Genomic DNA, 13,960 nt, shown 5'->3' with positions numbered 1-13,960 from the left:
AATTTTCAAAAAAAGAGTTAGGGGAATTTTTTTTCTCCTGGTGTAGACTTTGATAGTAAATAATTATATTAAGTTTCAAGTCAAAAGCTTTGATAGTAACAAAGATATTTGATTTTATCAAAAACTTTAACCAAAATTTCTAAGTTAAAAAGGGGCATAATTCTGTCAAAACTCAAATCAGAGTTATGGGGATTGTTTCTCCTGGTGTAGACTTGTATTTGACTTGTATTATTTCTCCTGGTGTAGCTTTGATAGTAACAGAGATATTTGACATTATCAAAAACTTTAACCAAAAATTCTAAGTTAAAAAGGGGCATAATTCTGTCAAAATTCAAATCAGAGTAATGGGGATTGTTTCTCCTGGTGTAGTCTTTGATAGTAAATAACTATTTTAAGTTTCAAGTCAATAGCTTTGATAGTAACAGTGATATTTGACTTTATCAAAAACTTTAACCAACGTCAACGGCGATGCCGGGGCGAGTAAAATAGATCTACTTTTTCTTCGAAAAGTCGAGCTAAAATTTAGAAGTATGTGTCCTACCTTTTTCTGTAATTAATCTCAAATGAGCAGTTATTGCCACTAAGGTAAAGTTCCTCTAATGGAGTCCCTCGAAGACTCTGCAGACCATCTAGACTTCCAATATTGTTTTCTGTGGCAATAATTTTCCTTGCTCTAGGCATGACAGGGAAGTCCTAAAAGATAAAATAAATCTAAACATAAACTGGTTCATTAATTTAGCTATAAAACTGGCACATACTGCTTTAACTCAACAAGAACTGTCTGTAAGACAATGCGCACCACTATTCGGCGATTTGACAGTAAAATGCATTTATGTCTCTATTTAAACTAGAAATGTGTCCATGGGACACAGATGCCCCCACTACATGACATTAAAATGGCAATTTTTTCCTAGGTCAGGGGCCATAACTCCTATAATACTGAATGAATCCGGATGCGAAACCCCAGATGCACAACTGCACATGCTGACCAACATTCCTGTAAACTTTGGTGACTCTAGGTCAAGTACTTTTGGAGCTACACGCAGCACAACATTAAAATGACCAATTTTTAATTAAGTCAGGGGCCATAACTCCTACATGACTGAATGAATCCGGACGTGAAACCCCAGGTGCACAACTGCACATGCTGACCAACATTCCTGTAAACTTTGGTGACTCTAGGTCAAACACTTTTGGAGCTACTCGCGACACAACATTAAAGTGCTCAATTTTTTACTAAGTCAGGGGCCATAACTCCTACAAGTCTGGATGAATCTTGACGCAAAACCCCAGGTGCACAACTTCACATGCTGACCATCATTCCTGTAAACTTTGGTGACTCTAGGTCAAATACTTTTGGAGCTACGCGCGACACAACATTAAAAATGACAAATATTTTACAAAGTCAGGGGCCATAACTCCTACATGACTGGATTAATCTGGACGCGAAACCCCAGGTGCACAACTACACATGCTGACCAACATTCCTGTAAATTTTGGTGACTCTATATCAAATACTTTTGGAGCTAGGCGCGACACAACACTAAAATGACCAATTTTTACAAAGTCAGGGGCCATAACTCCTACATGACTGAATGAATCCGGACGTGAAACCACAGGTGCACAACTGCACATGCTGACCAACATTCCTGTAAACTTTGGTGACTCTAGGTAAAACACTTTTGGACCCACTCGCGACACAACATTAAAGGCTAAATTTTTTTTACTAATCGGGGCCTAACTCCTCAAGTCTGGATGAATTTGACGCAAACCCCCGGGGGCACAACTTCACATGCGCCCATCATTCCGTAAACTTTGGTGATCTAGGTCAAATATTTTTTGGAGCTACCGCGACACAACATTTAAAAAGCTAATATTTTCAAGTCGGGGGCCATAACCCCAAACATGACTTGATTAATCCGGACGTGAAACCCCCGGGTGCACAATAAAACATCGACCAACATCCTGAAAAATTTTGGTGACTCTCATCAAATACTTTAGGAGTACGCACACAACACTAAAATGCCCAAATTTTTTTACAAAGCGGGGGCCAAAACCCCTACATGACGAATAATCCGGACGTGAAACCCCAGGGCACAAAAACATCTGCCCAAATTTCCCTATAAACTTTGGTGCTCTGCAAAATTTTTGGGATAGGCGGACACAACTTTTTGGGAAGGGAAGGAGGGAAAGGGGACAGATGGAGGAAAAGGGGCAAATCTGTATGCTCCCCCCACAAAGTGGGGCATAAAAAAAGATAAAAGGGGCAAAATTTGGTCAAAAATACAAATCAGATTAGGGGGATTGTTACCACCCCTGCAGTGATGTATAAAAAAATTTTTAAGTTTAAGTCAAAATTTTTTTTGTACATTATTAATAATTTGTACCAAAAAGCGAAGTTTTCCCAAAAAAAAATTTTAATTTAAAAACCCTTTTGTACCTTGCCCTTGGTAAAAAGGATCCCCCGCACATACTTTTTTTTGCGGAAAGTTAATGGAATTTACAGTAAAATAAAAAAAGGGCAGTCTGAAAAAAGTAAACCCCCCGCCACTTTGGGGGATTTTGAAAGAGAAAACCCTTTGCCCTTGGCTGTGACTTTGCCCTTTGAATGACCGGTGACCAGTTTCTGACTCATCTTGATAAGGTGATCATTGACCCAAGTTTCATAAAATCCTTCAAGGGTTTTTAGGAGATACAGAGCTCAAACCTTTGATTTGAGTTGTACCTTGGGCCTTAAGTTGAATGGCTGACTGAGTTTTGTTGGGTGATCTTTTAAAACCAATTTTCAAAAACCCTTCCGGGGGTTTTTGGGATACAGTGGGGACAAAAAATTTAAAAGGCTCAAACCTTTGACTTAAAGGGGTCCTTGCCCTTGTGCCAGCGGGTGAACTCAGGGGTTTTCGCCATTGTTTTGGGATAGGTAATCATTGCCCCGGGTTTCATAGAACCCTTCAATGAAATTAGGAAAACGAGCAACCAAAGGGAAGCTAAAACCCTTTTGACCCCTGAGCTTACCTTGCCTTCCCCCAAAAGGGTTTCCTCATAATTTTGCACATTGCATGATGGTGATCTTTTTGACCCAAGTTTGTAAAAATCCTTAAAAGGGCTTTGGGAAAAGAAAAAAAAGCCCCCGAGTTATGACCTTTTGACCTTGAGCCAAGGGTGTTTCCTGGTTCTGCACATGTCTTGTATAGTTATTTTTTAAACCCAGGTTTCTTAAACCCTTTCCTGAAATTAGGAAACGGTTTTCAAAAAAGGGAAGTCTACCTTTTGCCCCTATTTTGCCTTTGCCCTTTGAGCCAAAGGGCTGACTCTTAAATTTTGCACATTGCCTGATGAGGTATCATTTGACCCAATTTTGATGAAATCCTTAAGGGGGGTTTGGGAAAATACAGGTGACCAAGAGTTAGACCTTGACCTTGACCCACATGGCACTCATAAATTCGCACTTTTCCCTTGATGAGGGGTTCATTTGAACCATTTATTCTAAGTTGGACCTTGCCCTTAAAATGGCAGGGCGATTTCAGGGGTTTGACATCTTTTTTTATAGGTTTCATTTCCCCGGGGTTTCATAGGAATCCTTCCATGAAATGGGAAAGATCAGAGGGGACACCAAAAGGAAGCTCAAACCTTTACCCTGATTTGCCCTTGACCTTTGGGCCCAACAGGCTGACTCTTAAATTTTTGAAACCCCTTGTGAGGTGATCTTTTTGAACCCAAGTTTGTGAAAACTTCAGGGGGTTTGGAAAAAACAGAGTGACCAAGAGTTGGACCTTCCTTGAGCCAACAATGGCTGAACTATGAATTCGCCTTTTGCCTTTGAGGTGATCATTTGAACCACATTTTATTCTAAGTTGTGCCGCCCTTCAGCTGGCAGGCTGCTCAGGGGTTTTGAAAAATCATTTTGGGATGGTTTAATTTGACCCAGGTTTTTTTTAAAACCCTTCCTAAAATTTTAGGGATACAGAGTGGACAAAAAAGGGAAAGCTCAAACCCTTTTGACCCTGATTTTGTGACCCTTTGACCTTTGAGCCAACAGGGCTACCTTGAATTTTGCACTTCCCTTTGATGAGGGGTATTTGACCCAAGTTTAAATGAAAACCTTCAGGGGTTTAGAAAAAAGAGTGCCCAAGTTGAGACCTTTGCCTTTGACCAACATGGCTGATCATTTTTCGCACTTCCCTTTGATGAGGTGATCTTTTTGAACCACATTTTTTCTAATTGTGCCCTTGACCTTCAGGGGCGGGGACTCAGGGGTTTTTCCAACATCATCTTGATGAGGTGACTTTGACCCAAGTTTTTAAAAATTCCTTCAAGGGGTTTAGGAGATAGAGAATGGCCCGAAATGGAAGGCTAAAACCTTTGACCTCAAGTTGTGACCTTGACCTTCAGCTGGCATGGCTGACTCATGGGTTCTGCACATCATCTTGTATAGGTTATCATTTGACCCAGGTTTCATATGAACCTCCAAAAATTTAGAATCAGAGGGGGAAACAAAAATGGAAGCTCTAACCTTTGACCCTTTTGTTGGACCTTGACCTGAGCCAACTGGCTGACTCTTGAATTTTGCCTTGCCTTGATGGGGTGCTTTGCCCCAAGTTTGATGAAAATCCTTCAAGGGGTTTGGGAAATAAAAAGGGGGCCCAAAGGGTTGAGCCCTTTGATTGACCCAACATGGCCGACCATGAATTCTGCACTTGCCTGATGAGGTATCATTTAAACCCACTTTTTTTTCAAATTTGGACCTTGACCTTCACTGGCTGGCTGATATGGGTTCTGCAATCATCTTTTTATTTTATCATTTGCCCCCGGTTATATGAATCCTTCCATAAAATTTAGGGATACGAGTGGACACAAAAGGGAAGCTCTAACCTTTGCCCCTGAGTTTTGACCTTGCCCTTGCCAACATGGGACTCTTGAATTTTGCACTTTCCCCTTGAGAGGGATTTTTTACCCAAGTTTGATAAAACCCTTAAAGGGGGTTTGGAAATACAGAGGACCAAGAGTTGGCCCTTTTGACCTTGAGCCCGGGCGACTCATGATTCCCTGCACATTCCCTTTGAGAGTGACTTTTGAACCCCCTTTTATTCTAATTTGGACCTTGACCTTCGGGGCAGGGCTGACTCAGGTTCTGCCATCATTTTGTGAGGTGTCATTTGACCCAAGTTTTAAAAAACCCTTAAAGGGGGTTTAGGAGTAGAGAATGGACCCCAAAGGGAAAGGGCTAAAACCCCTTTGCCCTCAAGTTGTGCCTTGCCCTTGCGCCGACGGAGGGATCTGGTTCTGCACATCATCCTGAAAGGTGATCATTTGATCAATTTTCCATGAAAATCCTTGAAGGGTTTAGAGTAGGGCCCCCAAAAGTGTTCAGCATGAAAGGAGGCGATGAACAACCATTCATAACCCCCCATCACTTGTGGCAGGAATAAATCATATACAAAGATATGACTGAAAAAAAAAGCTGCTGAAAACTTTAAAAAGAAAGCTCACGCTAAAGCTGGGGCGGGTAAAAGCAACCCCCATTCTCCAATAGTGGATAAAATTTACAAAACTTTATTTTCTTTTTTTTTTGTGTCTTTTGGTTTACCAACCACCAAAAAGCTACAGGGGTGATCAAAGCTGCTTCGCCAGTATTTCAGCTTTTTTTTAGCCTCAGTAGAACTGCTGAAAAAATTCCACCCTCAACGGGGTTGTGACATTCACAAAAAAGTCAAACCAGTAATGGATAGGGGCTAGCTTACCCTTAACCTATGGTTGAGAATTTTCAAATTTGCCTTTGAAAGTGTAAAATTAATAAACAAACATTCTCTGGATTTTTTGAAATTTTTTCTCAGTTCTCTCCACAACTGCCATTTTTTCTTTAAATGTGTTGATTATTTTTTTTTAGGGAGGGGTTTTCATTATTTTTACTATTTCAGTTCTATGTTATAAAGGGAAAAAAAAATTTTGGTAAACCCATTAAAATTACGGGGTCAAATGCGGCATGGGTCTTGATAGGGATAGCTAACGTCACTAAGCTGAACCACTGACAACCTTGAGTAACACCCACCATCCCAAACAGGCTCTACCAGTCAGTCACATGTCACACCTCCATTCAGCAGTTGTGTGGCAATGGCGAAAAGTGAGTCTCAAGCGCTTTTAAATAACTGGAACCAGTGACTAAGGGAAGGACACCCCAGCAGAAAAACTACCCTCCATGTTTTGGGGGTTTCTTCCATGGCAAATTACCTGTCAGTGTAAAAAGAAGTGCAATTACAGAAACCTTAAATTTATGCGCAGATTAACATTACACTGTTATTCCAAATTACTTACCTTTATTGAACCAAGGTAATTTGCATGCAAGTTGATGTACTCACATCTGCAAATACAAATACTTTAGCTAGAATTTACAATTTTTGGTTTTAAATAATAATATCAAACAAGACAGAAGTATGGTATAACCTTTCTTATTTTGTTAGTCAGACAGCTAAATCATTGTAGAATGGTGGTCTATTTTTAGAATATTACATATATTCACATTGTTAAAAAATATTATAATTGTGACTGTTTCTATTTTCAGACATAACGTCAGCAAGTATTCATGACTGTTTTGATGTCTCAAGTCACACAGCTTGCAAATATACTGTACATCACCACAAGTCAGGGCTTCGGAAATTTGCCGGTTTGTCGGTTTTGGACCGATTTTTGACTTTTCAGACCGATTCGTGAAGTGGAAAAACGAAAAAAATCGGTCCCATAAAAATGGAGAAAAGCATAAATTTCGGTTTGATATCTCAATACACGACCACCTGCCAAGCAGGAAATTGTTGGTCGCACCCTCAGATAATCAATAAACGTGTCAATCGGTCTGATTGTCACTTTGATAATCGGTCCGTAATTAGCACGTGACGCAATCAGCGCTCGCGCGGCACATCCTTTAATGTTTGCAGACAGCCGACTGCAATGTATTAAACATTTTTGACTGGTTTCCAAATGTTTCTGACTGGATCCAAATCATTTCGACGGGGAGCCACTTCTTTTATTTAGAATATGACGGATGTTTTATTTCAAAAGGCTATTGTTTGACCATGGTAAAAAACAAATGGTCACTGCATTTAATGAGACATCATACGGAAAACCGATAAAACTAATTTTCATAATTACTTGATTTGAAAAAATTACATGATTCATTCGTTTGGGCTCCATTTGACACAAGTGCAGAAAATCGTCTTTGCAACCCGAAAAGAAAAAGAAAAAAATGGACTGCCAAACACAAATGTTAAAGAAAACCGGAGTGGCGCTGTTTATCAATTCGGTCTTTTAAAAAACGTTACAAAATGAAATTTTGTTTACATCAGAAGAGAACATGTAACTTTATAAAATGCAGAACTTTGCTTACTGAAATACAACGTAAGTGAAATGAAATATCCGTGGCCAACTCGCATGACCTTTTGGTACTATATACTTGCGGATAGTTCGATCTTAGCGTTCACATAACGTACACATTCGGTCCGCGGCAGAGTATTCTTAAAATACTGAGGCTGTTTAGCAGAGAATATGTGTCGTGTAATTCACTTTGACGCATTCTATTTTATAGAATTCCGTCAAAGAATGAGGAAACAGCACTAAGTATCTGCCGTGTATACGGTACCAAAGTCACGTGCGATGGCTTTTAGACTAGTTACGCACACGGTGTCAATGCCTCGGCAATTTTCCTTGCAAGTATTTTCTCAGAAAAACATCGAAATTTAAACAAAGTAACGATCACACATAACGCTGAATAACTGTCTTCATTGTATGGTAACTCGCGGCGACCGGTAACTCAGTTTTAATGCATGACATGCTTATTTCTTTACTCTATCACGTTTTACAAAACGTATTATTGGGAATGCGGTGGGTGGGGTAGCGCCGATGTCAGGATTTTCGTTTCGGACCGATTGAGTTACCAAAATTTCCGGAGCCCTGCCACAAGTAATACCTAATTTACAGTACCCATTGCTATATTGCTATTTATTGGTTCATATTTTTTTTTTAGGTTTTCAATCACACAAACATTTTTAATTACAAAGTCCTTTGAGCATTATTTTAGGTAAAGGCTGGCACTTGGATAGATACTCATACCTTTCACATGCCAGTTTGATGGCTAATTCACATGATGAATTCCTTAGCAAGACCAAAAACCATGAGAGAGTGGGGGGCTAGAAACTTTTACCTGGCCATAAGTAAGCAGTACTCCCTATCGCTGAGTCAGCATTAATATGTTGTACATAGATAAATGAAAACCTTGCTTTATTTAATCAGAGATGCTGGACAACAATGACTGTATTGTCCTGCAGGATATACACCATGCAGAGGTATTATATGAGTGCTGACCTAGATACAGCCATAATTTCCATCTTTGTTTTTCAGTCTTTCAGTCTGGAGGTCAATATGACCTTGACTTATGACCTACTGACCCCATAACAATATGAGTCATCTACTGACAGCAGGCAATCGTACTAGTATGAAGATTGGAGACAGAAGACCAAAGAGTTCTTCATTTACTGAGCTGAAACCGTTTTCAGTCTCAATGGTATTGTCACTTTCACCTTGATTTAATAAGTCCCAGAACAACATCTCCTGACCAAAGGCAATCATCCTATGAAATTTGAAGGTAGTAGGCAAAAGGGTTGCTTAGATTTGTTATAAAGGGAAAAAAATTTTCAGCCTCAATGTTACTATGACCTTAATATGTGACTTACTGACCCCTAAAATCAATATGATCATCTACTGATCACATGCAATTATCCCTTTGTGTTTGAAAGATTCTTTTCTCAATGAGTGAAAATTATTTTCAGTTTCAAAGCAATCATGATCTTGATCCCTTTAGCCTGTTAACAAAACATTCTCAAGTTACAGATTATAGTAACTGCAGGGCCCACACTGGGCTGAAAAAAGTTGGAGCCAGCTTTTTTTGGGGGGGGGGGGGGGGGGGGGGGGGGGGGGGGGGGTGGGGAGGGTGCTGGAGAGGTTTCCCTTCCCGCGACGCGCTGAAATTTTTTTCACTTACCATAAGCAAATGGTGATATTCTAGCTATATGGGGGAATTCTGAATGAAAGTGGGTATACCTTGAAAACAAGTTTTGTATTTTAAAATGTTGTTGGATGTTTGAAGCAACGCGTCTGAAATATTTTTCCATTACAGCTTCTTTTTGTTGTGGGCCTACTACGTAAATGCATGGCTCTGGGGCTGTGTTTTTGGTGCTTTGTGCTTCTGAGAAATCTACCCTTACCTATTATCTTCTGTGTTGGTAACTTTGGTAAAACCAATACAGGATTACATTTCAAATCCATTCCTAATTTTTAAAGACATTCAAAAAAATATATATCACAAACATGACAAACATCTTTACTAATTACTTACTAAAATCTGACGGTGGCGACAATGTTAAAAAATTCATCAAACCGTTCATTATTTTTTGCCGATTTGTTTATTTATTATTTGATCCATGGAAATTAAAGGCATCAAACATTTAATCTGCAGTAATGACAACAAAACAAAAAGATTATTCTTACCCGATAACTGGTTGCTAATTGATTGCAAATTGCATCTTCTCGCGTGTCAAGATGTTTATTAAACATTGTTAAATGTAAAGAGAACGCAGACTGGGTAGTACTGTCCCGAAATAAGTTAATTTTATAAGGTAAAATTATTGGAACCAGTCAACTGTTTTTTAACATATTTTCTCGAAGGTTATGGTTTAGAACGTCCGAAACAAAATGGCGGTCCAAATTATAAAGATTTTTTTCATTTTCGCCACTTGCGATTTTTCTTTGCCACTTTCATCACAGATTCGCCAAATGGCTCGAGTGGCGAACGACAGCGTGGGCCCTGAAATGTACAGTTTTAAATTAGATATAAAGACAAACATACCTTGAAAATTTGATCTGTTTGAGAGAGACCATTGTGTTATAGGACAGGTTGATTGTCACAGCTGACTGACACTTAGCAAGAATTCTGTAGAAATTCTTCCACTGGTACTCATGACACAACTCTTGGTAACACAGGTTGATTACCTGAAAAAATATACTCATTTCAAGAAAATCACTTCAATGTTAGAAGACGAATAATGGCTGCAACATCTACCATCACACAAAAGCAACGTAACTCGACATTAAATTAGGTCACTGTGACCTTTAAGTCAAATAAACCAACATGAAAACCAAGCTAGAGTCTTAAATCGTATAAAAAGGCTTGAGATTTGAATTTAACTGAAGTACATTAATGTTGCAGGATCAAGTATATGTAATCCATAGTTTATGTTTGTTTATGTCCTGTATTGTCCTCCGTAGTCTTATTCTTGTATTTTGTCAATAATCACCTCCATAGTCTTCTTATAGTATTTAATCATTAAACATTACTTTTTATCCTTTAAACCTCAGATGAACCATCAGACTTTACTCATACTAATTATTCATACTTCACAAATCACTAACCTCATGGATGGGCCTTTCTTTCTGATTTTTGACTTCAAGGCTAATATGCACAGTGCATGTGCACTTGGAATGAAAAATTGATGGAGCAGGCCACGTTTTTTGTCTAGGACAACAAAATATTTTGAGTGGTGCATATTTGTGTATTTGTAGACCCTGTTATCCCTAATTCTAAGTCTAGAACTCATGCAGGTATCCTTTTTGACTGCCAAATAAATTATTAAGGTTATATTCAGTCCAAACAAGAGCTGTCTCCGTAGGATGACACATGCCCCCGATGGCACTTTGAATGAATAGTTATGGCCGATGTTAGAATTTAGGACCTTTGACCTACGGAGCTGGGTCTTGCGCGCGACACATCGTCTTACTGTGTCACACATTTATGCATAGTTATTTTAAAATCCATGCATGAATGACAAAGATATGGACCGGACATGCCCATCAATGCACTATCATGAAAAATGATCTTTAACATCTAAGTGTGACCTTGACCTTTGAGCTACGGACCTGGGTCTTGCGCACTGCACATCGTCTTACTGTGGTACACATTCATGCAAAGTTATTTGAAAATCCATCCATCGATGAAAAAGATATGGACCGGACACGCCCATCAATGCACTATCCTTTAACATCTAAGTGTGACCTTAACCTTTGAGCTACGGACCTGGGTCTTGCGCACTGCACGTCGACTTACTGTGGTACACATTCATGCCAAGTTATTTGAAAATCCATCCATCGATGACAAAGATATGGACCGGACACCAGGGCTCCGGAAATTTTGATAACTCAATCGGTCCGAAACGAAAATCCTGACATCGGCGCTACCCCACCCACCGCATTCCCAATATTACATATTTTGTAAAACGTGATAGGGTAAAGAAATAAGCATGTCATGCATTAAAACTGAGTTACCAGTCACCACGCGTTACCATGCAATGAAGACGGTTATTCAGTGTTATGTGTGATCGTTACTTTGTTTAAATTTCGATGTTTTTCCGAGATAATACGAGGCATTGACACGTGTGCGTAACTAGTCTAAAAGCCAACGCACGTGACTTCGCTACCGTATACACGGCAGATACTTTGTGATGTTTCCTCATTCTTTGACGGAATTCTATAAATACAATGCGTCAAAGTGAGTTACACGACACATATTCTCTGCTAAACAGCCTCAGTATTTAAAGAATACTCTGCCGCGGACTGAATGTGTACGTTATTTGAACGCTGAGATCGAATTTCCCGCATGTATAGTACCAAAACGTCACACGGGTTGGCCACGGATATTCCATTTCACTTACGTTGTACTTCAATAAGCAACTACATTTTATAAACTTATACGCTCTTCTGATGTAAACAAAATTTCATTTTGAAACGTTTTTTAAAAGACCGATTTGATAAACTGTGCCACTCCGGTTTTCTTTATCATTCGTGGTTGCCCGTCCATTTTTTTCTTTTTTGTACAGTCGGGTTGCAAAGACGATTTTCTGCATCTGTTTCAACTGGAGACCCAACAAATGAATCATGTAATTTTTTCAAATCAAGTAATTATAAAAATTATCTTTATCGGTTTTCCGTGTGATGTCTCATTAAATCAAAGACCTATAATGTACAATTATAGCTCTTTGATTAAATGCAGCGACCATTTGTTTGTTACCGTGATCAAACATAGCCTTTTGAAATAAACCATCCGTCGGATTCTATAATAAAAAGATATGGACCGGACACACCCATCAATGCACTATCCTTTAACGTCTAAGTGTGACCTTGACCTTTCAGCTACGGACCTGGGTCTTGCGCTCTGCACGTTGTCTTACTGTGGTACACATTCATGCCAAGTTATTTGAAAATCCATCTATCGATGACAAAGATATGGACCGGACACGAAAATTGCGGACAGACCGACAGACAGACGGTTCAAAAACTATATGCCTCCCTTCGGGGGCATAAAAAAGTAAATGACTGTGGCTCTGACCTTTAACAACTGACTAGTCACTTTTGAATGTGTAATATATGCATGAGAAATGTATGTGGTATAAAAACTATAATCACACTCTAACGCTGTATGTTAGAAAATGTTTTTAGACTAATGAGTAATGTCATTTTTGCTCTAACTGAGCTAACTGTCAGATGATAGGCAATCCTAAAAAGTTTGAAGTTTGTATGCTAATAAAGCCTTTTCAATTAGCAAGTAATATAGGACCACACAAACCGAAGAAGCATCAGTAACCATTAACCTTTTACCCAGCTAAATTTCTAAAATGGACTAGTCCATCATTCAATTTGGTCAGTACCATTTTAATATTCGAAGGGGTGTTCACTGAAAATTTACTGACTGAATAGCGAACAGTACAGACCATGATCAGCCTGCAAGGATGTGCAGGCTGATCTTGGTCTGCACTGGTCGCAAAGGTAAAACCACTTGCCGCCAGCAGGCTAAAGGTAAATCAATATTTAAGGTAACATAAAACACTCTAAATGAATTTTCATTTGCTAAAATCTTCAAAAGTTTGTATTTGTTTATTTAAACTGGAAATTATATTAACCTATACATTTCCAAAATAGTGCGATCAATTCGTAACAAAAAATGCCAAAATACTTCAGAAAATGGGAAAAGCACCAAAATTGGCACAGCTATTTATTAAAGCATTAAAAACATTTTTTTCATGGGACCCATTTGATATCTGTCAGATGGCCGATGTGGCGGCCATTTTCCAAAATGGCCGCCAAAACTCATATTTACCTTAGAAGATTCTAATGAAAGGTCATTATATTTACATTCACCCCAGAATGCACTAAATATAATGTATATAATAAAATAAATCCTAAATTTGCATCAAATGCAAAAATAACAATTCAAATGATGTTAGTTTCTTTCTGTTTCCATGGTAACGGCAAAAATCTAACCTTTAAAACTAGTTTAATATTATCATTGTGTAGTTTTCATATTTTAAAGCATATTTTGTTTTAATATATGTAATTTATATTATTTCACTGTTATTCCCTCCACAGCAGCATACTGAAACATTGTTGTTATTCCCTTACCAGTATTTAGCCAGATGGGGCTTATGGGTTGCCTCTGTATGCATGTCAATACGTCAGCCATGCAGAGTGGGATACTGCAATACCTTTGAAACTACAGCAGAATTTTTCATGATACGTGGTACATGGATAGATGGCAATGCAGAGAATGCCAATGTCATTTAAATTTGTTCCTATGGCAACAAATGTTGTTGCTATGGCAACAAATAGTGCACGAATATGACACAAAGTGTCATCCTGCATTTCTTCAAAACAAGGAGAGATTGTTTCTTGAGGAATTTTACATAGACAGAGGGACAAATTGAGAACATGCTTGTTATCTTATTTTCTCCTCTTGTACATCATTTTGTCCGTCTGCATGTCGGTCCATCATTTGCAAATGGCAGATTCTTCAATAACTTCAAAATTGCAAATTCTAAAGACTTCTTTATGAAACCTTGTTTATAGATGGTAAGTAATATGGAGAATG

At 38.7% G+C, this 13,960-nt stretch overlaps 1 protein-coding gene across 1 annotated transcript; it reads right to left on the bottom strand.

Moving 5' to 3' along the window:
* Positions 1 to 541: 541 nt before the first annotated feature.
* LOC128551676 (uncharacterized) lies at positions 542 to 10,035 on the bottom strand (the record flags this gene model as incomplete). Its single annotated transcript, XM_053532576.1, has 3 exons — positions 542 to 693; positions 6,313 to 6,358; positions 9,893 to 10,035. Coding segments are annotated over 3 exons (341 nt in total), but the record flags the coding sequence as incomplete, so codon positions are not given.
* Positions 10,036 to 13,960: the final 3,925 nt, after the last annotated feature.

The sequence above is a fragment of the Mercenaria mercenaria genome, unplaced genomic scaffold (genome assembly GCF_021730395.1).
Source record: "Mercenaria mercenaria strain notata unplaced genomic scaffold, MADL_Memer_1 contig_1537, whole genome shotgun sequence".
Lineage (NCBI taxonomy): Eukaryota > Metazoa > Mollusca > Bivalvia > Venerida > Veneridae > Mercenaria > Mercenaria mercenaria.
Note: the sequence above shows the minus strand (reverse complement) of the source record. Positions and strands in the feature narration are given on the sequence as shown.